Genomic DNA, 23191 nt, shown 5'->3' with positions numbered 1-23191 from the left:
GGGCCACCACCTCTCGGCAGGCCGACCCTCTCGCCTCCCCGAGCTCCGTGAAGGGGAATCTGATAAAACGAGGTGTCGTTGCGAGGGGCCCGGGCCGGGCGAAGCCGTTTCACGCCGCGGCTGCAGGCCCAGGCCCAGCCCCGGCGGGCGGGAAGGCGCCGCGGTTGTCGTGACGACGCCCCGCTGCCCCCTCGGTTGCTATGGCAGCGGGCGAGCCAATCGGCGGGCGCCGGCGCGGGTCGGCGGGGGGGAAGGCGCGGGGGAAGGGTTTGCCGGTGGCGCCGCCGGAAGTGCCGACGGGGGCGGGGCTGTGCCCGGAAGCGCGGCCGGCGCGGCGGGAGGGTCAGGGCCCCTCAGCGGGGCGGTGGGAGGGCGAGCGAGTGAGCGGCGGCGGCTGCCGGGGCCTGCCGGGGCCGCTGAGGTTGCTGGGACCGGCGCTGCCGGGGCCGGCGGGGCGCGGGCGGTCTCTGCCCGGCCGGAGCGCAGAGCGGGGACACCCCCGCCCCTTCCTTCCTGCCGCCCCTCCCCCGCGGCGGCAGGCCCTGCACGGGAAGATGGCGGCAGCGGCCGGAGGCGGCAGCGGCAGCAGCAGCGGCGGCGGCGCGGGGGTGGCGGGCCGGCCCGGGCTGTGAGACCCGCGGCGGGACGGGGCGGCGAGCAGCGGAGGATGAGCCTGCTGTGTGCGCAGTATCTCCGGTGAGGCCGGCCGGAAAGCGGCGGGGGGGGGAGGGTCGCCGCCTGTCCTGAGGCGAGGCCGCGGCTAACGGCCCTGGAGGCGGCGGGGAGCGGGAGGACGTGGTCCCCTCAGCCGTGGGGAGGCCTCACAGCGGCAGCGAGGAGCTCAGGACTGTGAGGAGGATGTGACCGGGGGCGGGATGTGGGGGACCCGGCCGTCACGTTACCGAGCCCCGCACCGCTGGCGGGGAGCGGGGGCCGAGGCGGGACGGAGCCGCGTACCCGCAAGCGGGCGGCCCGGGCTGCCGCTTACCTGAGGGCGGTCCGGCGCGGCGAGGACTCCCCGGCAAGGTCAAGCCGGTGCCTTGGAGCCGCGGAGAGGGCAGGGGAGCTCACCGGCTTCACTGCCGGAATTCTCCAACCCCTTTCGAGTAGGTGCCGTGATAACCCGGCGCTGCGGAGCGACTGCAAAGTTTGACCCCGGTGGTGAAGCGAAACCTGCACTCGCAGCCCCGTGAGGTGCTCTAGGAGAACGGGAGTAGCAGGAGTTGTGTCTCAGCCCTCGCCAGTCAGCCAGCGGCCTGCTGTCTGTCAGCGGCCAGCCTCTGTCGCAGCTTGTACAATTGATTGTTTTTTGGGGACAGTCAGCTGAGGGTCTGGGAGAGAAACGAGTCCGCCGGGGCTGTGCTTCTTCGAAACGCTTCGCTGAACGGAAACGCTCCCGAGTCCCTGAAATCGAGAGTGCTAGATGCTGCACGTTGATATGAGCAGAACTTTGATAGGCTTTTGGGTGAACTTGTCTTTTGGGTATGAAACGCTCTTTCTCTAGTGATTTTGGAAAGGAGCATTGTGAGATACAAACAGCTCTTCGGTAGCTGTAAAATGATAAATACCACGTTGTCTGTGATGTGTTGGCCCCCCCCCCCTTCTAGAGCACCTCATGGAAAAGGTGTAGATAAGCCAAAAGGGCATGAGCATTCTTTCTGAAGAGTTCAGGGCTTGGGAAGGATTTCTAAGGAGTGAATTCAAGGAGATTTTTACATTTCTGAAACACTTTCTATCCAGGGTTCTGAAACACTTCAGCTATCTTCCCTTACTGATTCTCCAAACCTTCCTCTTCCTCCTCATCTTGTCATGTATCTCTGTCTGCCTCCTTCTGGTAGTCCAGATCCTGTCTCAAGTTTATCTTTTCAAAAAAGAAGAAAAAAAAGTAATCTTTTTCTCGAATAGCAAGTTTATGGGCCTTTTTCTCTTCCAGGCTGCTAACCTATGCTGTCTTAGAAACTTCTTCGTTCTTTCTTTCCCATTACATTATGGAAAAAGCTCTCCTCTACCAGTAAAAGACTTGCTTTTGTATTTTAGTATATGTCTTAATAATGTTGTAACCTCTTGCTCCCCCCTCCCTCCCCAATACTATAAGTCTTCAGCTGCCTTGCGTCATTACAAGGCAGTACTGCTGAGTCGCACTTCTCCTGCCCCAGTCACCTTCCTGCACCACCAGACTCTTTCTTAGCGTTCTGTATTCTGCTGCACCAAGCTCGAGATCCTCCTTGCTTGCAAGCAAGTGGGCAGTAATCACCTGTTTCTCCTAGCTTTGTTCCTCCAACACCGTAGCTCATCCTGGGCCTTTATCACTTTTTCCTGACTGCTTTGTTTGTATTGTGCCTAATACAACGGGACTGAAGCATCTGCGCACTAATGTATTACAAGTAATGACTCCTGTCTTTGTCACCAAGAACCTTATCTCCTCAAAAAAACCCCAAAAAACCAACAACCCAAAAACAGGACAATCCCCCTCCCAAACTTTTCAAGCACTTTGTAGTCACTAATCTTCACCTTCTTCCTCTAAAGAACATTTGGGTTTGTTCCTCTGTGTAGAAGGTAAGCTCGGGGATGGTTTCCTTAAAAGCTGTGAAATGCTTTTTACATCCACAGAGTGTATATTTAAATTGTTTTATTTGCATAGGGTAGAAATTGAGCTGCGGATTACTGCAGCCCAAGCTCATAAAGAGAACTAGGAATAGAGCCTCAAACTCTCAGAGCCAGTTCTGTTAGTCCTTTGCCTTAAGGAGGAGGGCATCCTCCTTCTTGCTGTAGCATTACAAGCTCAATCCGAGTGTAGTGATGAAGGAATAAATAGACAAAAGTATAATGATATGAAATGACAGTTTAACAAAACATTGTGCCAAGTGAAGATGTGGAGCAATTAGTCTCTGCTAGTCTTCATCGTCTTAAAACTAAGGAGGGACAGAAACGTTTTTGTGAGAAATCTTTCTCTGTATTTGAAGTTTAGACAGAAGGGAGCTGAATTTCTAAGGTGACCACGTACTGGTTGAATAACTAGTGAAATAATGACTCTGCAAGAATCAAGACGCTGAAAAAATGAGCAGGGAAGTAAGGACTTTTAGCTGGACTGCCTTAACTCCTCCACTACCAGTCTCTTGCTTTCTGTATAAATGTATATGAATCAACTGTTTTAAAATGCTGTCCTTAAAAGATTGTACCCCTTCAGTCAAAGTGCAAGAACTGAGAAACACCTGATACTCCTGTAGGAGTCTTCCAGAAGGAACAAAGAAGGTCAGACTTCATGTACCAAGTCTTTCAAAAGTTTCAGGAGAGTCCGTTTTTAAGTCATCTTCATATATTGTAAGATAGTGTTTGGGGTTTTGCTATCCTAGTCTTATTATCCTTTTCAAGGTCATCTTTCAAGAGTACTGGAGTGTTTTCTGTCCCATCTAGTTTCCTAGACACTTCTCTTGGGTCATTGTTTGAATCACTTCTCAAAAGATTTGCATTGTATCTGGTCACGTGAGTAGACCTTTCAGAAGGTTCTTTCAAAGAGCTCTTAGGAAAAAGAGGCACAGTTCATATCTCTGTTCAGGTGAACGTGTTCGTCTCATCTGGCTAAAAATTTGTACCCATACCATTTGTGCTGCTTTGGGAATCTATAAGTACTCCCCATATATCAAATTAATTATCTTACAGTAAACATTTCATGTATCCAGCTAGGTACAGAAGTCACTTTTAAGCAAAATATCACTGCTGATAGGATTTCTAACATAATATACCACAGAAACTTCTGAGTGCATCCTTTTTATGAGACATTATCAAGCTTTAGTCCACGTTTGTTCACTTCAAGGAAATTATCTTCATTGCAAACTTTAGATGTTAATGTTCAAAACATAGTTAACTAGGATTCAAATGTTTAGCAGTTTGACTGAGATATGACTGTCTCAATTGCATTTCACAAAGATGTGAACTCTAGTTACTAGTTAAATATGACATTACCCTGATAAATTGTGGCTTTTAGCGCTCTGTAAACATAGAATAAAAAGTGCTTGAATTACAGGGCTTGAACACCGCTTAGAAATTCTAGTGCTGACAAACCAGTAGGTAGTTTCCTGTAGTCTTATGATGAGGCTATAACCAACTTCATTAAAGGTTTCACTGCTTTAATAATTTAAATTGTGGCTCTCTTTTCAAAGATTCATCAGTAGCTCCATTAACATTTGCATCTGCCGTGTCTCTTCATGGTTGTTCCTTTGCTGTCTGCGAGTCCGTGACGCACCTCTTGCAGTGTTTCTTCACTGTTAATGGAGGAGGGTAGAGCAGAGGTAATTTAGTATTGCAATCTGTGCATGTGAGCATGTTCTGGTACTGATTCCTGATCAAGATGATGCAGACTTGATGTTTGTCAGTGCTGGAAAGGCACAAACCAGAATACTGTTTGAAACCCAGAATGAATCTCAACAGGACAGGCAGGGTAAATTATTTAATTATCTTGAGGGTATATGGAGGAAAAAGTTAGTAAATGTAAGTACAGTGTTAACAGAAAAACTTGTCATGCATGCCTGTGGCATGCTGCCTGGAGTTCACAGGATCACAAGGTAACTTGGGCTGCAGGGGACCTCAGGAGGTCCCTGTCCAACCTCCTGCTCAAAGCAGAGGCAGTTCTGGGGTCAGACCAGGTTGCTCAGGGCTTGATCCACTCAGGTCTTGAAAACCGCCAAGGATGGAGACAGCTCAGCCTTTTGGGGCAGCCTGTGCTACTCCTTGACTGTCGTCGTGGTGGAAAAGATTTTCTTTACATCCAGTCTGAACCTCTCATATTTTAACTTATGCCCATTGTCTGTCATCCTCCCTTCACATGCTGTTGTGGAGAGCCTGGCTCGATCTTCTCAATCCCCTCCCCACAGGCATGTGGCTGCTGTGGGTGCCCCAAAGCCTTCCCTGCCCCAGGCTGACCAAGCCCTGCTCCTGCGGCCTCTCCTTCAGCACTGAATGCAAGTGCTTCAGCCCCAACTGCCCTGGGGGGCCTCTGCTGACCTCACTCCAGTTGAGCCACATCTTTCTTGATTTGTCTTGATATCTGAACAAGACCAGTCAGTCTTGGAAAGTATTCCCTCCAGCTTTTTTATGTTCTGAAATGATTAATGCTACTTTCATACATTGTTTACTCTTGAATTTTAAACAGGGGAGGAGTAGTGGAAAGATCAAATACTGGGTTGGCCTTTCAGGAGGCACCTCTTAGCACAGTGTTTTCTTTGGGGGAACATAAAGGGAAAACGTTCCTCCTTTTCTCTCTTTTTTTCTTCCATACAACGTGTTTCTAGCATTTAATAACTAGAATCGCTGCCAATATTTAGTATGAACAACACTTCTTATCCCTCTTCAAGTGTGAGGGTAATGATTTAAAAAAGCAAATAAGATTGATGATGATTACTGCTTACTACAAGCTTTTTGTGGTGACCTATGAAGTAAAAAGAATTACAATAAAAAAAGTGTTAAGCAAGTCCTCTCTGAGCTTTCTGCTGAAGGGAATTCATCTTGCTGAGAGCCCCAAGACATGCACCGTACCCCTTGGGTCTCTGGGCAGGTTCCCACCAACTCCAGCCGCTGCAGCGTGGTATCTGGGTCAGCCAGGCAGTGGTAGCCCAGCAGCTCTTACTTGCTCCCTTCCTCCTGTCATGGGGATTTGGATTGTTGAGCATCCTACTGCTACCCAGGGACAACTTGTGCTAAAGTCACAAGTTGGCTGGGTGTGCTATCATGACTCTGATACTTTTTTTCAAGCCCAGATTCCTAAGGAAACAAGGCTTGTGTGAATGTACTGCTTATCACTTTTTTCTCCTCTTTCTCAAATGGCTTTAACAAATTTTAGCAGTCATAGTTCTACAGAGGGATAGAAGTTTTGAAATCGATTGTTGCCATTGACTTTATGAAAGTTAGCTGGTTAGAAGAGTGATCCAAATGAGTGTGCCTGTTGAGAGAGAAGCAGGCAGAGCTCAACTGGTGTGAATCAGCACATGCAGAGCTTCACATCAGCTGTGGCATGTGCTTTTCTGTGCATGGTGTTTGAGTTTGCTCCTCTGTACGGAGTTAATAGTGAGGATTTGAATGCATGTGCAGTTTAGCAGGTGGTGGGCACATTTTTCTGCTGGAGGGACTGGCAGGAAGGTGACTATGTATGAATGTGTGCTGGCGGGAAGAGGGTTGCAATAATCAGAGAACTTGACCCTACTTGCTTAGTACTTGGCAAAAGCTTGACCATATAGACAAAGGATGTGTTTTAAACTTGAACTGCTCCTGACAGAGGTTTCTCACTCTTCCTCTCACCCTCAGCCCTGATTTGATGGCGTAAGTTTATGGACAGGTCTTCAGTGAACTGGACTGGGGAACTATGCTAGGTTAAAACTGCTTTTGTTTTGTTTTTTACCCACAGAGTTTAGTCTGAGATGGCTTCCTGATCCATTCATCATGTTACCACACATGTGCTGACAAAAGGGGTGAGGTTGTGTGCAACAAGAATGAGACACTAGTAGTAAGGATAGGGTGGGACTGCTTCTTCTAGTGATAGCGCTCATTATCATTAAAGTGCTCACTGGCCCATAACACTAGTAAATAACGCCCCATTTCCTAGAATATAGCTGTAGCTATATATAGAATATATATCTTTATGTACTATATATAGAATGTAGCTGGTATCACTGCCACAAATAGTACCCCTGTTTTCAGTCTGGGCTGAGAGTCTCCCCTTATTTTTCTTGCTGCAGAACACAGCTTATTGTGGATGTTGTTACTGTGCTTTGTGCTGTGCTTGAGGTTATTTGCAAAAGAGTGTTCCAGTGACCTAGAAGTGCAGGTTAGTGTAAGTAAAGTTACAACTGTATTTATTTATTTATTTATTTTTGATGCCAGGGATGATTCTTGTAGGAATATGCAGGTTAGAACAAGAACTAGTTGCTAAGTAGTTTGATCTTTATTGAAAAGGAAAAGGTTCTGTTGTGGCAGTGAAACCAGGCAATGCTTATCTGCAGTTTTGATGGGGCACTTAAGCTGCACCAAAGCATTTTGAGAAGGCTGCCACCTTCCCTGAATATAGGGGTTTGGAGGTTTTTTTCCTGTTTTGGTGGTTTTTTTTTTTTTTTTATTTCAGTGCATGGTAGGAAGATGCATCTCCTTGGTGAATGCTTAGCTATTTTATTGAAGTACTCAATATAAAGTATACTGTGATATTCAAGCTACTCGTAAAATCTTTCTTCTGTCCTAAGAGTGCATCTTCCATATAGCAGTTTCATGACAAGTAACCCTAGCCTGCTCCAGTGAGATGGTTTTTGCCTCCAAATAAGCTGATCTGGGCACTGAATTGTATCACTTTTACCTCAAGCAACTGAAAAGCTTCATTTAAATCAATCTATATGGAATGTGAAGCTGCCCTTCTTTTCAGTTTGCCATGTTGGCTATTGCACACGTTTTCAGAAGTCTTGGTGCTTCCCACTTGAGAAGAAAAGGCTGGCTGCAGTCACTGCTCAGGATCGCTTGGGTTGATGGGAGAAGACAGTGAGTGACTTGATGGATAGATGCTTTGGCATCTTCCCTGCCCTGCTCAGCCAGCAAAAATCAGTATTGGAGAGGAGTAATTGCAGTTCAAGTGCATGGTGGCTGGGGAGGGAAGAGAGGATAGTTTGCTATAGTGTCTGATTTTGTTGGATGAGGAGCTGCTGGGGGTTGTAGAGTTTTAAGGGTCTGTCATCACTGCCGTTGGATCTTCACAATAGTAGCAGAGATCTACTAGTAGGAGCAGACTCCTCAGAGTAAGGAATGGTGGAAGAGCAGTTAGGGAATGCAGCTGTAATGTGTACTGAGTTTGTGGGAGGACATTAGTTACTGCTTTTGTTACTTTGAACTTGAGGCTTGTCCTCATCTCACTTGAAAACTGCACAGCTGCTGTTAAGCAGGAAGGGAATAAAACCACAGATTTGTTTCCTTAAAATCATTAGCAGAATTGCATACTTTGGTCCTGTACTTCTTAATGTATTACTAGGGAGGTCATAGATTTCAGTGGTGTTTCGTAAAACATGTTTTCCTGTGCTCAGGGAGGGGTATGGCATCTTAACTCTTATTTCTCCGTCTTACTGCAGTGAAAAGAACAGAGGGCTAACTTAATGTTTATTGTGGAGTGACACGAGGAATCGTGGAGCTGACTCATGGGCTGTAGTTTCTCACTATTTCATCCAGGAGGGAGGGCAGGTGGGTTTTTTGTATGTGCCTCTTGAGCACTCGTGTTGTTGCATGCAGTATCTTGTTGAATGTAGCTTTACAGTCGTACTAGTTTCATCACCAGCTTCCACTTGTGCAGCTGTGCTCCAAGTCCTGCATTTAGGCCATATTTCTAGACTTGTCTGGCCACTGCTTTCCTTCCCATTTATTGTAAGCTTGGGAACTTCCTAGACAACGAAATGAGGGGGGAAATGGCTTAAGCAGTGTTCTGATATGGTATATCTCAATTCCTCTGAGTTAAATCAGTTCAGATCAATGTAATGCTGTGAGTTGGGGTGGAATAAGAGCTTTGAGTAACATTAGGCCTGCTTTCTCTTCTTTCTGTATTCCAGTAGGACTTTTCTCGGATTATTCACACTGGCTTCTGCACTCAAGGGATTATCATAAGGAACCAGAAGGCTGAGGAGTCTCTTGGGATTGTTACACAGCCGTGGGCGACAGACTGAATTTCACTGATGGGACTCAAATCAGAGATACCCTTGAGGTACTTAGGAGTCCTGGTAGAGTTAATTTTCCTCTTTCACCTTTAGGGAAAAGAAATGTTACTTTTCTGAAAGTACTTATGATGTCTCTAATACATCAGCAGTCAATTTCTCATATTGTCTATGGTGTTGAAAGTATCCTCTAGTGCTCAGCCCTACTGAACAGTTTTCTGCTTCATCTAATATTGGTATGTGTAAGCTGATTTTTATTTTATTTTCTCCCCCTGACCTCTGAAGTATTGTCTGTTATGAGTCTGCAGGCCCCACTTGTCATATGGCTGAATTATCTCAGAGCTGCTCTCTAGCTGTTAGGAACTGAGAAATTAATTCTGAATGTGTTTCCAGTGAAAACTTTAAGGTTGATTCTGCCAAGTGAACATGGGGAAAACTTCTTGGATTACTTTAAAGAACCTTAGGCAGAGATTAGACTTTTTGTTTGGACGCAGTAAAACAGACCTTTTGGGCATCAAGAGTCTTTATTCAAGACTTATTTTGGTGTTTCTTGGTGCCTTGATGTAATGAGGCCTTGATAGTTGTTCCTATTTGATGAGGCTACAGCAAAGGGCAGTTTGTTTGGAGCCAGCCTGTTCTAGGGCCCCCTGGACTCCCCAGTGGTCTGTGCTACATTATTTATCACAGTTTGACTTCCCTACAGGTGTTGTCAGGAATAGAAAGAAATGAATTTTTGATAAATCCATTGGGAAGACCATTTTTTCCCCTTTGTTTTGTGATAATCCTATAAATTCTGCTACTGTACTTTCTGTTGCAATGAAAGTCTCCTGGTATTTGCTTTGCCATGTCCTGTCTTGGTCTCACCATGATTTGAAGAAAGCACGTGGATATTGCTATGTGTCAAACAGCTGCGACTGTGTGATAATCTTTTTTTAAACCAGGGTTTCCTGTAACCAGCAAGGAACCTTTGACAGACTCCAGCTTCAGTTCCTTCTGCAGTCAGTACTAGTTTTGGCAGTGCCTCTGAGCATTCGTACTCTTAATTTGAGGTACACTTGAGCCATTAAGAGGGCTCTTTAGGGTAGTTTTTCCAGACTAGCCTAATAATAACTAAAAATAGAAATGCTAATCATTTGTACCTATGAAGAGGGGGGGAAAGAAGGATGGGGCAAGACTTGCCTGTTGAATAGATGCTAGTTGTCTGTCTTGAAGTAGTGTAAATACTTGTTGAGGACAATGCCGTGACAAAACTTCTAAGTGTAGAGGCTTGATCTAGCCAGCTATTCCCCAGAAAAAGCCAGTCTACTAGTGGGTCTGTTTTTTGTGAATGGCAATAAGAATAGTGTCCAAAGGATTTAAGCCACATTTTTTAATACTAAAGAAAAACCCCAAACCACCAAGAGTGTGTAAAAACATGAAAACTGTAGCAGCTCTTAGAGCTCCAACATCCAGCTGCAGTTACTAGTAAAACAGAGAAAATGTTATTTCAATATGAAGAAAAAGGTGAGATTTCTATATGGATTAATGATTATAAACTAAATTATTAAAAGATGCAGAGCAAACTTGCAATAAAAATATAGAAGGGGTTTCAGTTTGTCTTAATACCATCAATATGCACAAAGTTGAACATATATGTGAAATCTTTAGCTAGAACAGAAGTGATAAACTGCCTAATATGCATTGTCAACATTCATTTGAATTAATACAGAAGGCCTTAATTTAGGAGCATGTCACATAGATTATGCTAGGACATGAACTTCTGTCAGTTTTTCTACCCAGTTTGAATGTACCCATACTATTTCATTTTAGATATTTATTTTGTTTGTAGGTAAACTGTAGGAGTTATGGGGCTTGGGGCAAAGACAGTTGTAGGGGATTGTGGCTTGCCAGTTGTGCAGTCCAGCTTCAGCTGAAGTATTCATCTTCTCCTGATTTTGGTATCAAAGACTAAAATAACCTCTAAAGCTTGAAACTATCCAGAAAGGTATTTCCAGTATCTTTCTAATGAAGCTGTCAAATGCTTGCTGATGCTGCTTGTGCAACTACAGACTATTTTGGTAGCTTCCATCATAGATGGCTAGGCATCACTAAAAAAAGTGATGTGTCTACCTGTGACTTTGTTATGTACTCAGAATTTTGGGATCATCTCTCAATCAGGTAAAATTCTGCACGCTTTGCATTAAAGATGGTTATAAAATTGTATTTTATATCGTGTAACTGATTCTGTTAATTCCTGAAATAATTCTTTGAGGACTACAAAACTAGATATGCTGGAGTGTTAAGTGATGCGGCCCAAGAATGTCTTGTCTTTAGGAATGACAGATCAGAAAGACATGAAGACCTTTGGGCCTCTAAGGACTCAGCTGCAGGAAATTTTATTTGTGTGGTTGAAAATGCTGTTGAACATACGGATTTCAGATTTGAGGTTAGAGCAGCGTGATTTGCATAGCTTCCATGCTTTATTGTGAAATGCTGAAATACAGTGCCAAAATTATTCTGTTTTAAAATTTGTTTTGGACATGCTGGTATCCTATACAAAACTTTGATGACAAGGTCCAAGCTATTGTGGTTGCAAAGTGAAATGCCAGGGCTGAGTTGGCTTGTGCAACCTGAGTAATGCACAAGTGTTGAGTTAATAACCGGTAATGGTGTAGTCACATGCTGAATCTTTTCCTGGCATCATCCCTCCTTGCTTAATATGCGGCAAAGATTCAGAAAATGTCTTCTCGGTCTAACCAGGTGAGGACAGTCCCTGCCTCTTCAGCACCTTATGAAGGCAGCAGTGGGTTGAACAAGGCTGGTGATGTTTGCTGAGGGATTTGGTGAGAGAAAGGAGCTAGAGTGGGTGAACCCAAGGCATACTGCGATTCTTTTAGGCAAGACGTAGTGCTGTGCCGTTTAGCAAGGGGACTGGGATAGTCTGCTTTGGGATATGGAGGAGTCTGCCTCTGGAGGACTTCAAAAACAAGTAACACAAATGTTTGTCAGGAATAACATCAGGGTGAGGGAGTGGGCTATGTAACCTTTTGAGGTCCTTTCCAGCCTTAAGATTTGATCTTCAGTCTGGATGCGTTAGTCCATTGCTACGGAGCCTGTTCCTCAGCTGTTGCAGAAGGTAAAATGAGTGTAATGAACAGGTCTGGTCTGACTATTGAAAGGGAGACTGCAGTCTGGAAAACATTCAGGTTTTTGTTTTCTACGGAGTTTATGTTCAGTAAAGATCTGCTAAACTCAAAAAATTTTCCATACATGATTTGTAAAGCAGATACGGATTTGTAGTTGGCTGAACATCTTGTGAACTTTTCTAGATACAGAACTAGAAAGGACTCTGTCTTAAGGTATTGAAATTTAAATCTGAAATAAAATTATTTTTGTAAAAACATTTAATCCTCAAAAGCAGGATTAACCTTGGAAGTTATAAATTTGCTCAGATGCTTGCTCCTAACCAATTCATTAGTTTTTAAAATGGGAAAGGTAGGTTACTGGTTAACTGTCAGTACCTGAGAGCGCTCTGCAGGGCGATGGCTGCAGTAGCAGCAGTTCCATTTGGAAGCATTTTGGACCTGCTGGATTCGGCTGAGTGAGCTGCGCCACTTCATCCAGGTTGGTTTTCCTCAGGACCCGTTTGTGTTTGACAGGACTCAAAAGCTTCAGGCTGCAGCTTTCTTAGACAGGGGTAGTTCTCGTAGTAGCGTATCCATGCTGCTTCACTCCTGAGCTAATAAAATTTGCTATATCTGAGCTGGTTGGATTGGTCATAGGTTTCTCCTTCAGCTGAACACAGACAAGAGAGTAACTTTTACATATTCCAGGAGTACATGTGTTTCCATGGTGGAGACTCGGGTTTTGTAGCTGAGAGCCCATCTGGATGAGCCAAGCCGCTCCTGAACTTAGGAGAACCAACAGCAGAGGACTATGGGAGAGTTGTGTGTTGATAAACCAGAAGTTGAATCTGAGGTTCATTAATAAGCTCTCCTTCCCATAGTTCCACGCAGCTCAAACGGGTATCTTTGGTACCTTGTGTTGTGTTTATGCTTTTTTGAAATATGTAGTAAATAATGCTGGCTGTGTGGTTTGAGGTGAGAATGTAATGATCAGGCATCCTTTTTTTTATTAGAAATTACTGTATGTGATACAGCTGCATTAAACCTGTGGAGATAGAGGATTTTGCCTCTTTTTCTTATTTTGATACTTTTTGGGGGAAAACAATTCTTCAAATATTCTCTAGTTGAAAAGTAAGTATCTTTCAAAACAGTGTTGCCCATGTGTTTCTGATAGAGAATGGGGAGCAGCTAATGAGACTCCTGTAAACTATTGGCAATGATGCACTGAGTACCCATTTAATTATCATAAATGGACGATATAATTCTCCCTGACTGGTGTTCAGCCTTCATGCCATTGCTGTGCTTTCAGAGTGTGGCTTGCATTTAGATTCAAGATGGAGAACTGAAAATAATTTTGAAGATGCAGCTTGCAATTAGGATCATACTTAGATGTAATCTGAGTGTTATTTGTCATAGCTGTCTAAACCATGCAGTGTTCTTTCACACTGAAAAATATCTTAATTATGAAAAGCTACTTTAAAACTTCTGGGTATATAACATTTGTGCATAGATATGTTTTGTGTGATGTTTACATAATTGTAAGTTTATAAAATGAATGGGGTTGGGTAAAAACCAGCTTCATATAATTGTTGAATGACTGCAATGAATAATTTAAATATCAATAATTTTGCTTTGGGCCTTATGTCTTCGAAGGTCTTGACTATCTGAGCATACATCTCACTATTAGTGCTTGGAGAGCACACGTTCAAAATGCTGAACTCCAGTGTTTCTATCGTAGTTAACTTGCTACAAGCACAGTATGAGGGATTACTTGTGCTTTATTTTTGCCACCTCTGGTGGTGACATCTAATGTATTTGCTCTTTCTCCATCTGCTGCTTAGCAAGGAAGACAGTATCTTGAATTCCCAATAACTGACTCGTCTTCAATGGTCATTACCTCCTGTATCAATGTGAGTTGTTCTCAGTGTTACTGAACGTAAGGATCAGCGTTTGCCACTGGCTCAGGGGTAATATCGGAGGCAGGGATTGGGAGGAAGAGGGTCCATGGAAAACACCGAAAATCAGCAAGATATCTCGGTTTTGTATCCCAAGCTATTAGTGGAGGCTAGAGGCAGCAGGAAACTGCTAGAGCTAAAGGTCAGGGCTTAGAGGGCTGCAGGTATTGCCCTCTTCATGTGAAGTGGGATGGACTTTCCGGGGGAAATGTATGTCACCTTTGTAACTAGCTCCTAGCTGCAGGCACTGTGCTCTCCAGCTCCACAGGCGGGCGAGAGGGCATATTTTATCCGTGTTGCAAGAGTGTGGCACTAAATTGGCTGTGTAATTACCAGCCTTTGAATTGAATACTGTACACTTGCCTGGGAGATCTCATACAATGTCCAGGGAGGGCTGGCATCTGCTGTCTGACCTTAGCTGATCTGGCTTCTGCAAGGCTGACTTAAATGGCATAACTTTCTGAAACTGATTTGATGATATCCATCTGAAGCTGATCTCGATGCTCAGATTTCTGCATTTTCCATAATTCTGGACGTGGTTTTCATAATGCAAAAGCTGTTAAGAGACGTTAAATAATGTTCACTTATTTTAATATCTATTGTCTGCAGTTTCCAGCCCTTAACACAAGTGAAGACTTTACCAAGTCAGGAAGTGTAATATAACAAATGAGTACTGGTGTTATGATATATTTATCACAACTGAAACCTGATATTGTATGCACTCTAATCAGGGTGGATTTCAAAGAGAAAAGATAGTAATTTTACAAGGGCATAATTTGTTGGGGTTTTTTGTTTTGTTTTTTTTTCAGAAAGTAATTCTGTTGCTTTTCCTTGCTCAGTCTCAAAACCTTGTGGGAATTACCATGGGAAGTAAGGTAGTTCAGATGCAAACCTCTCACATCCCGCTTAGCACTGTAGTCATAAGAACTAATAACCCTTCCGCATGCCTACCGAAAGTTCCTTACTGTGGTAGTGAGCGAGCAGAGCTTTATGATTTTTCTGAGATCTGTATCTTTTTAAGGGACCGGGCTGTCAATGGTTGAGTGGATTGGAAGGCAATCTTGAAGAAGTTTTTGTGCCCTCACGCCTGTAAGATTGCTTTAGTTTTGAAAAACTAGCTTGTCCTATGGATAGTATAAAGATTAAGGAGATACACATATAGATTATTCTATCTTAAACCTTTTGCCTTTGACTTGTTCTCAGGTCAACTGCAAAGCTGATGTGTTGTCAGCCAGTGCAGTAAATGTATTACTGTATGGATGCTGATAAGCAGACAGAGTGTTCCATAAGAGTACTTGTTTGTGGACTGTTTGCTATTAGAAACTTTTGTTTAAAGGTATTCCTTAACATATGAAAAGATATCCATGTCTTGAAGTGCCACACGTATTAAGTATCCATTCGTTATTTCCTGAGCATGCCTTTTTTATAGTTATTAAATTGTTTTTAATCCTTTGGTAATTTGCTCTTAATTTTTCTATACTGAAAATGCTGTCAGGGTTACCTGTGGAGCTACACTGTCAGTTCCTGGAAGGTAAACAAAGTAAGGGTGACTGAAGTTTTTGTGCTTTTCTTTCACGGGCAACATCCATTTAGAGGTTAGTTTTCTCCCTTATGGCTCCAGTAAAATTCCAGATAACTGGTAGGTCAAGATGTAAAGTTAAAGAACAGCATAGTCAGTGTTTTAAAAATACCTTTACAAACCAGGGACTATGGAAAACGCAGCTGAGCTTTCCTGAGCTAATCTTAACACTGTACATTTATTCCAAGCTATTTTTGTTTGAATTGAAAAATACAGATTGTTGGGTATTTAGTTTGCAGGTTACTCTCCTGACTTGAATTTTAGAACTCTATGGAATAGACACAGACATATTGCAGATCCTGAATGACTGCCTATGGACTGGATCCCATTTCTGAGGCATTTAACTCATGAGCACTGCTCTTCTAACAAGGCTCAGACTCGCTCCTGTGCTTGACGTGAGCTCTAGGCTGTAATGAGAGGGAGAGCAGAGACTTCAGTGGAGACAGTTGAACGCTAGAAGCCTGAGCAGAGTAGGAGACTTGTATTTCCCTCCCTGTAGATTAAATCAGAGAGTAAGCACATATAAACTTCCCTTAGGGTAGCTTTTACCTGTTGGGCACATCTTTTTAAAATCTTGAGATAAAGGAACTGACTTCCATGAAATTGGAGGAAAAAAATGAGTTTGAATGAAGCTGGCTGTGAGGGTACTTTTATCCAGGGAGGAGGATTGTCAGTTTTGATCAAACTTGGAAAGAGTTGCTTTTGGTGGTTGCTTTTTGAGGATGATTATTATGACTTGCTTCTAATAGAGCCTGGACTAGGAGAGAGGGAGAAGATGGGATTAAAAAAAATTCTGTCCCCCCATTTCTCATCATCTTTCTCAGCTGAGATGGGAACAAGAAGGCAATAGAGCAGGATGCCCTGTGGAGAGGGTTTGGATTCAGGTGGTGATTGCTTTGCTTTAGCATCTGCTTGCAGAGGTGGTTTTTTTACTTGCACAGTTACACTGATGCTGAATTAATTGTTTGTGTGACTTTGATCTACGGCTATAATTTGATAAAGCCACTGGTCAAAGAAATTAGCTGTACCCTGACTTCAGCTGCCTGTAACAGGAATAATAAGCTTTAAACTAGTTAGCATGTAAAATTGACAATAAGGTGGTACTGTTGAAGGTGTTTTTCATTGCCATATTTGTAAAGACTGTCCTTTCAGTGTAAAAGGCACATGGAGCATTTAACTCGATGACTCACAGCCTGAAGATCTCTTGCTATGTCAGTAAGAGCCGACATCATCAAAACCTGACTGCTCCCGAAGCAAGTGATGCCAGCACTTCGTGAAAACTATGGTCATTTAAATTAGGTGGCAACACTTGCAAGTTTGGAACATTAAGAACTTGTTCCATAAAGATAAAGCTGCTTAAAAAAAGTTGTTAGACAGTACATATCTGATGCACAAGTGGGTAGGTAAAGTCTGTACACAAATAAATAAAATCTGTATCGGGCTCCCTATACTGCAGCAAAATCCTGACTCCATCCAGTTGCCCTTTCAGGAAAAGATGTGTCAGGCTGTTAACTGGAGAGCTGCAGTCTGAAGCCTGTTATATTCAGGTGATGTTGAATTAATAGGTGAAGGAAATATCAAAGATGAAGTTTATCCACAAGTTCCCTGCTATTGTTATTCAGGTATAAAAATCTAGGTTTGCGCACAATCCTAAGATTCTATAAAGATATTTCTCTTTGACAGGTGGTAGTTAGAGATACAGTTCCTGTCTACAAAATAGTTCAGGGAAGTCAGAGTTATTTCTATATCTTTCAAAATCCAACCTTTAGCAAAGTGTACCAGCTGTAAAGGATTAGTGTCAAGTGAGTCTCTAAAAACTGTTAATAAAGCTTTATATTTTAGCAAGTGTTAGTGGTTACTCTTAGGAATGGAACAAAGAATGCTTATTTCCCATAAAACTGTCAACCACTTATATCAGACAGTGATTTTTGCTCAGTGCTGAAGTCCAGATGTGAATGCTGTCTTGGGTACAGTGTTTAGGGGCTTCTGAGCAACCCAACTCTCCCCTAAATCTGCTGTAGAATATTCAGTGCCCATGCTGTTAGTGTTTTCTACTGCTTTCCCCTGCTCTGAATTGGCACAAGTGTACTTAAATACAAACAAATAAACAAAAAACCCACTGAGGTATTAAACCATTATAAATTTTTGCTGAAGTTAACTATTATTTTGAGGAAAAATCTAAAATATTAGTTGCTGGGTGTTGCTTCGGAGTTCCTTCGGAGTGTGAGCCTTGCCACGTATTGGAATGATTAAAAAATAATAACTTGTTTTAAGTGTGTTCAGTGTATTTGACTTTTTCTAGTATGCTAGCACAGAACATTTACCTTCCCTGCCTAAAATCAGGGATTTCCTACATTTATTCTATATATGTTCTATTCTATATGTTCTTATTCCCTTTCAGAAGAAGGAAAACTTTCTGGCGGTGCCCTCGATGAGCCTTCGGCTCAGTCACCTCCTGCTAAGGCTCGCTAGGCTGTGGGCACTTTTCATTGCGGTACAATTTCTGCACGTACCTCCAGGGAACAGAAGTGCAGGAATATAAATTCCTGCTTGGAGTGAAACTACCCTGACCATTTAATATGGCTTTTAGTTTGTAGAATATTCACAGAAGAAGCAATTGGATTCTGATTGCCTTTATGTGCCCAGCTGCCTGGACTCATTACCCATTTTAGTACTGAAAATCCTCAATTCCTTCTCAGGGGGGTTGTGTTACTGAGATTTGATAAGGGAACTGATACAGCTGCTGATGCTTCAGGGCTGCCAGGGGAAAACCGAGTGGAGTTCCCCTTTGGGCATGGTGGAAAGCAGAGCATTGTGTTCAGTGGTGTTTTTTTGTGAGGTCAGGGTTTTTCCACATTTTTTGTAGGACTTGTGCCATAGCAGATCGTGCCTGGCTCATCCTCACTGTGTAAACGAGAGGAGTGTGGTGTAAGTGAAGCTTGACTTTGACCAGTTGGCCTGTCAGAAATAGTGGGTGTTAGCTGGGTAACACAAGACTGCTGCTTTGAAAACTTGGGCTTAATTTTATTTGCTTTTCTGTGCTTGATAATGAAGCTTGCTAGCAAAACTGTGCTTCTGTAGAACTGATATTGCCCTCTTAAAGATGCAGCATGGTGTATGCAGAACTGAAAATTTGTTATTATGTGTGCTTTGAATTATAACAGAACTGAAGAATATATATTGAAACAGAGATGAGCTGTTTTGGGGGCAACAGTAAAATAGATCCATTTGTTTAGTGATACATGAATGGAGTTTGAAGTCAGGTGGCAATAAAAGGATTCGAAAACTTAATTTATGAAGGTCGACATTTTAGCTTACAAGAGAGAACTGATGGTTCAGAGTATGCATTTAATTCTTTGGTTTTCCAAGTGGCTGTTACACAAAGGCAGTGATCAGTAGCTCCACATGGCAGCTGGGTGTGCTGTGGGGAGGACTTGGTTTGCAGTAGAGGGGTCTTAGGTTGGCATTTCAGAAAAAACTTCTGGACTATCACTGAGCAATAGAATAGTTAACCAGGGAGGTTGTATGACCTTTTTTTGTAGGATTTTAAGAGCAAATTAAGCAAACTTGTCCTAGAGAGAGAGATCCTATATTTGTGGGGTTTCCTTTCTGTAATGTTTACCAGCTTACGGGGAACAATGTGTTTTCTTTTTCTGCTTAGGGAAAACTTAATCGATCAAGAATGGTTAAAAACTTGAAAATGGAAAAACAAAATGCGTCTGTCTTGTCTTCCTTTGCTAAACCTGGTGGTTCATTCTAGGCTAAACGTAGTGTCTGAGCTCCCCTGAGTTACAGCAAAACTGGACTTTACATACTGCCAGGTTCTTAAGAGAAGAAAAGTTTCCTTTGCCATCTCTAGGTACTTAAGTTTTAATATATGTTATGCCTTCAGAACTTCAAAAGAAAGTCCTGACTACTGTCTTTTAAAGTTTTGAAACTTTTCAAGTATTTGAATAAAATGAAAATTCCTTTAGCTGTCAAACTATCTCACTGAATTGAGGGGAAGGCTTTTGTATTTGAGTTTCAAGTTGAACTAAAGCATTATATTTGGTTAGAAAATGATAAAGAATAGCTATCACAATATATCAAGATGATATATCATCTAACAGAGATACTTGAAATACAGTTTTTGAGCTATGGTTTGTCCTTATTTGGCTTTGGACCAACAAACTAGGGTAAACTTGACTTGAAGACTGAACTGCTGAGGCCAACTGGGCAAGGAGGTACTTGAGAATATTCTTGAAATGATAAAATGTGTAAGCAGGTTGTACCAAGTTTGCTGGCAGGCAACGTATTTTTGCACCAGAATGAGTCATTCTAATGCAAATTCAATATGAGGCAGTGCAAGAAAATAAATGGATAAAAAGGCTTGTTAAAAGATGCTTGACAATATAAGGAGCCATTTGCACTGTCAGAAATTCTTGCCGTTATCAGTGAACTCTGATTTGTGCCCACTAGGAGTCTCTGAGCACCAGCAAAGGCTCTTCAGTAAAGTCTGTTCAAGGAAAGGCAATGCATCTTTTCTCTCGAGATGCTAATATTTTGCCATTGATGCAGAACAAGTTTGATACCCAGGCTGCCCTCTCTTATTCTGGCTTAGCCACGGTAGATGCAGCTGTTTTAAATAAAAGTTGTTTTTAGGTGGAAATGAAAAACAGAGCATGCTAATGTTAGACCTACTTTATTAGTTCCTTTGGCCTCTAGAAAGTATTGAAATAACTTCTATACATTTTATTTAAAAATTATAGTGATAATCCCCTTAGTGTAGCTTGTTGCAAGCTTATAAAATATAAAAGGCAGTTTGCTTTACGGCTAGTGAAGAGATTGGTGCTAAAGGCTCCCATTCTGTAAGCCCATTAGTATTGTCTTCCAAAAAAGGTGTTCTAAAAAAAAAAACTTTTTGGTAAAAGTTCAGGTCCAGCCATATTGTTAGGGCTATGCATTTACAGAGCATGTCAGCAGTTGCACTGATGTAGGGGTTGAGGCTTTCTTCATCTAAATTCTCCAGGAAACAGCTAGTCAAAACTTTATGAAAAGAAAGCCTTTACAATGGTGCTATTTGTATTTCCCTCTTAAAAGATTAGTACTTAACACAGTGGAAGGTAGTTCTGCACAACTAATTTTCAGAAGAGCAGTTCTTGGCTTTTAAAGGGCAGAGCCTTTTTGCCTGGAGGAGAATTTTGGGCTCGTGTTTGCAGGAGCAGTATTTGTGTCCTGCTCAGACTGAGCCTCTTGGTAGGATTCATGGCTTTGGCAACGCAGATTGTGTTCTCAGCTCAAAGAAAAAGTTTGCACAACTGGTAGGTGTTTAAAGTGTGAGCCAAACTGTATTAACTTGGCTGGCCGTTCAAAAAAGAGACTTCTGCACCTGAGCGAATCAGCTTTTCCTTCTGAGCAGCGGCATTTCTAGCTGCCAAGTCATAGCATCACAGAATTTGCTCAGCTTTGTGCTTGACTAGACTTGCAGGTCAGCGTCGCAGAGACTCCCGAGGTGCAGCACGCAGAGGAGATTGCCGTCCTTTGTCGGCTCTTCTTAGCTGTGTGGGGGAAAAGATCTACTCTTTCCCATCCTGCTAGCTTCAGCGATGGGGAGGGCATCACTGAGGCACCTTTCGTTACCTCCATGTGGGCGAGTCAGACATGTTTCTTGGGCTTTCAGCTTTCTCGTGACACAATATCTAAAATTTTCCTTGCTTGTCCGTCAGTAATAATAATAGGTTATTTCTTCTTCCAGTGTAACCTGTTCTTAGGAGTTGAAAAAATGTATTAATGCCTTCTTGAAAGAAATAAACTAAAAAAACCTTATCTTAAATAGATTAAATTTGTGAAGCAGATGAGTAATGTACAGATTTACTTCTGGCACCAGTTAAGATATTCTTAACTTAATTAAAGCCCTTGGAGCATCCCATTGCTTCTTGGGTGGTACGCTGTGGTGACTATGGTGAGTTGCTACAGATAATTCTTGAATTTAATAAATAGAAATTTTGTATATTGGTAAGTCTCTTCACATCTTCCTAGTGAAGCACTGGCACTATTATGATATCTTTTTTTAATCCCAGTGTGGATCTCAAAACCTTCCCTATAATTTGTGGCCAGCAGGTAGAACCCAGAACAACCTGAAAAACTATTTTTACGGTTACCACAACTTCACATTGGCAAGAGAGAGTATATATATGCTTGTTTCTGAAGCCTCTTTAGGGATTAGGTGGTGCTTTCTCCTGGCTCTCCATCTTTCCCAAGCTGGCATCTGACTTTCATGTTAGTCGCAGTGTGACTTCCATCTAGTTTTTTTGCTGAGGGAGGCAGCTGGAAGTGGGTATTTCATATGCTGGGAGGATTCCATGTCTGGTATGGAAAGCTTGCACTCTGCAAATATATATAAACATTTGAGTGTAGCAAAAGGAAAGGGACATGTTCCACCAAAACCCAGCCAAACCAGGCAGCCTTGTGTCCCTTCTGCCTCTGCCTGCCCTGTGTTAATTCTGTGTCGGTCAGATGGACCGGCAGTGCTGCCCCTTGAAGTTTTATGTACCGCTGACAGTGCTTAACCATAGCATCTCGATTGCCTGTTCCATCCAGCCATTGATGACCATTCGTAAATATTTATTTAATGAGGACTGTGTCCTGGTGTTCCTTTATTTGAGAAACTATTTGCCAGCCTCTACCAGCAGTGGGGATTTGCAGAGGATGTTCAGCGAAGGAGTGGTAGTTGGTCGCCTGTAGTTGCCATTCTTTCTGTATGTTCTTGTATGTTTTGTTTTTTCTTGAAAACCTGATCAAACCATGGCTTTAGGGAGGTAGTGCAAGGAAGACAGGTAGTTGGGGAAGCCGTAGTCTTTCTATTGCTTCTCCTTAAGGAAAGCGAGTGCAGCACAGAGGGGCAGGAGGGCTGTAGCAATGTGCTGACAGGCACCGATGGGAGTTTGCTTTGCTCTGTGTTGGCTACTGCATTTCAAGTGTGACAACTTAAAGTTAGTATCAAATTCCCAGTTACAGGTAAGCAGATATCACTAATGTTGCAGGACACTGCTGCCAGGTAAAGCTTAAAATATAGTGTAAGGGTTTTTTAGTTTATATTTTTTCTGAAAGAGACTTAAGCTAAGCAGGGAAAAGTGAATAGCTGACTTTTGTTATGGTATGAATTAGAAGAAATCATACTGTTAAACAGTAGCTCAAATTCATACTGCATGGGGTAAACTGTAGCAGTGTAGGTTGTAGGCAGCCTCTAGAAAGCTGGCCCCACTTTCTCTACTCACTGTTGCATGAATGTGCTTTAGCATAATTCAATTATTTTGATGAGTCTGTTTCTAATTTGTTGTTTTATTGCTTTCTTACAGGCAGGCAGAAGTCCTGAAGGCTGACATGACAGGTAATTGCCTTTATTATACAGTTGATCTAGCTGCTAATATTTGATTCCTGTTTTTGTTTTCCTTTTGTGTGTTCCTTATGCTTATTGTTCCTAAGAATTCTCTGGAAAATGTGTGATGTTATGTTAAAGGTTTGTCCTCTGTATATAAAAAAATAGCATTTTAACAACTATGCCCCTCTTTCCTGTACCTAAAATACATGTATTTTTAAGGTTGACTTTGGGTGCTTTAGAACATTTAGAGGTGGAGATCATGCCCTTAGTCCTTTCCCATAGTGTTCTCCCTTTGGGAAGAGAAAGAGACTGACCTCCAACCTGTCACAGGAACTGCTGTACTTGGGATTAGCAATGGGAAGAGGATCTGGCTGATTTTGAGAAACCCAGGTGATGGAAATGTTGGTCTGAATGCTACCATGTGTGTTACGGAAGTGCAACCTGTAGATGCTATGAAATGCTACAAGCTGTATGTATTTATGGAAAATGGAAATGGTTTATATTAATGTATCACCCACGCAGTA

General features: G+C 42.6%; 1 protein-coding gene across 8 annotated transcripts in view; it reads left to right on the top strand.

The window, feature by feature from the left end:
* The first annotated feature begins 607 nt into the window (after positions 1-607).
* The window catches only part of SMG7 (SMG7 nonsense mediated mRNA decay factor), a 54387-nt gene continuing 31803 nt past the window's right edge, over positions 608-23191 (top strand). For 3 of the 8 annotated variants that reach the window (XM_076339594.1, XM_076339596.1, XM_076339589.1), the window contains exons 1-4: positions 681-696; positions 8097-8205; positions 8568-8719; positions 22645-22676. In XM_076339594.1, coding sequence (XP_076195709.1) covers positions 8691-8719; positions 22645-22676 — 61 coding nt within the window. In that variant the 5' untranslated portion in view covers positions 681-696; positions 8097-8205; positions 8568-8690. Of the gene's footprint in view, positions 697-8096; positions 8206-8567; positions 8720-22644; positions 22677-23191 lie in introns of all 8 variants that reach the window. The other 5 variants (XM_076339591.1, XM_076339597.1, XM_076339593.1 and 2 more) reach the window with 5 other exon arrangements.

This window comes from Aptenodytes patagonicus, chromosome 5 (assembly GCF_965638725.1).
Source record: "Aptenodytes patagonicus chromosome 5, bAptPat1.pri.cur, whole genome shotgun sequence".
In the NCBI taxonomy this organism is placed as follows: domain Eukaryota; kingdom Metazoa; phylum Chordata; class Aves; order Sphenisciformes; family Spheniscidae; genus Aptenodytes; species Aptenodytes patagonicus.
Note: the sequence above shows the minus strand (reverse complement) of the source record. Positions and strands in the feature narration are given on the sequence as shown.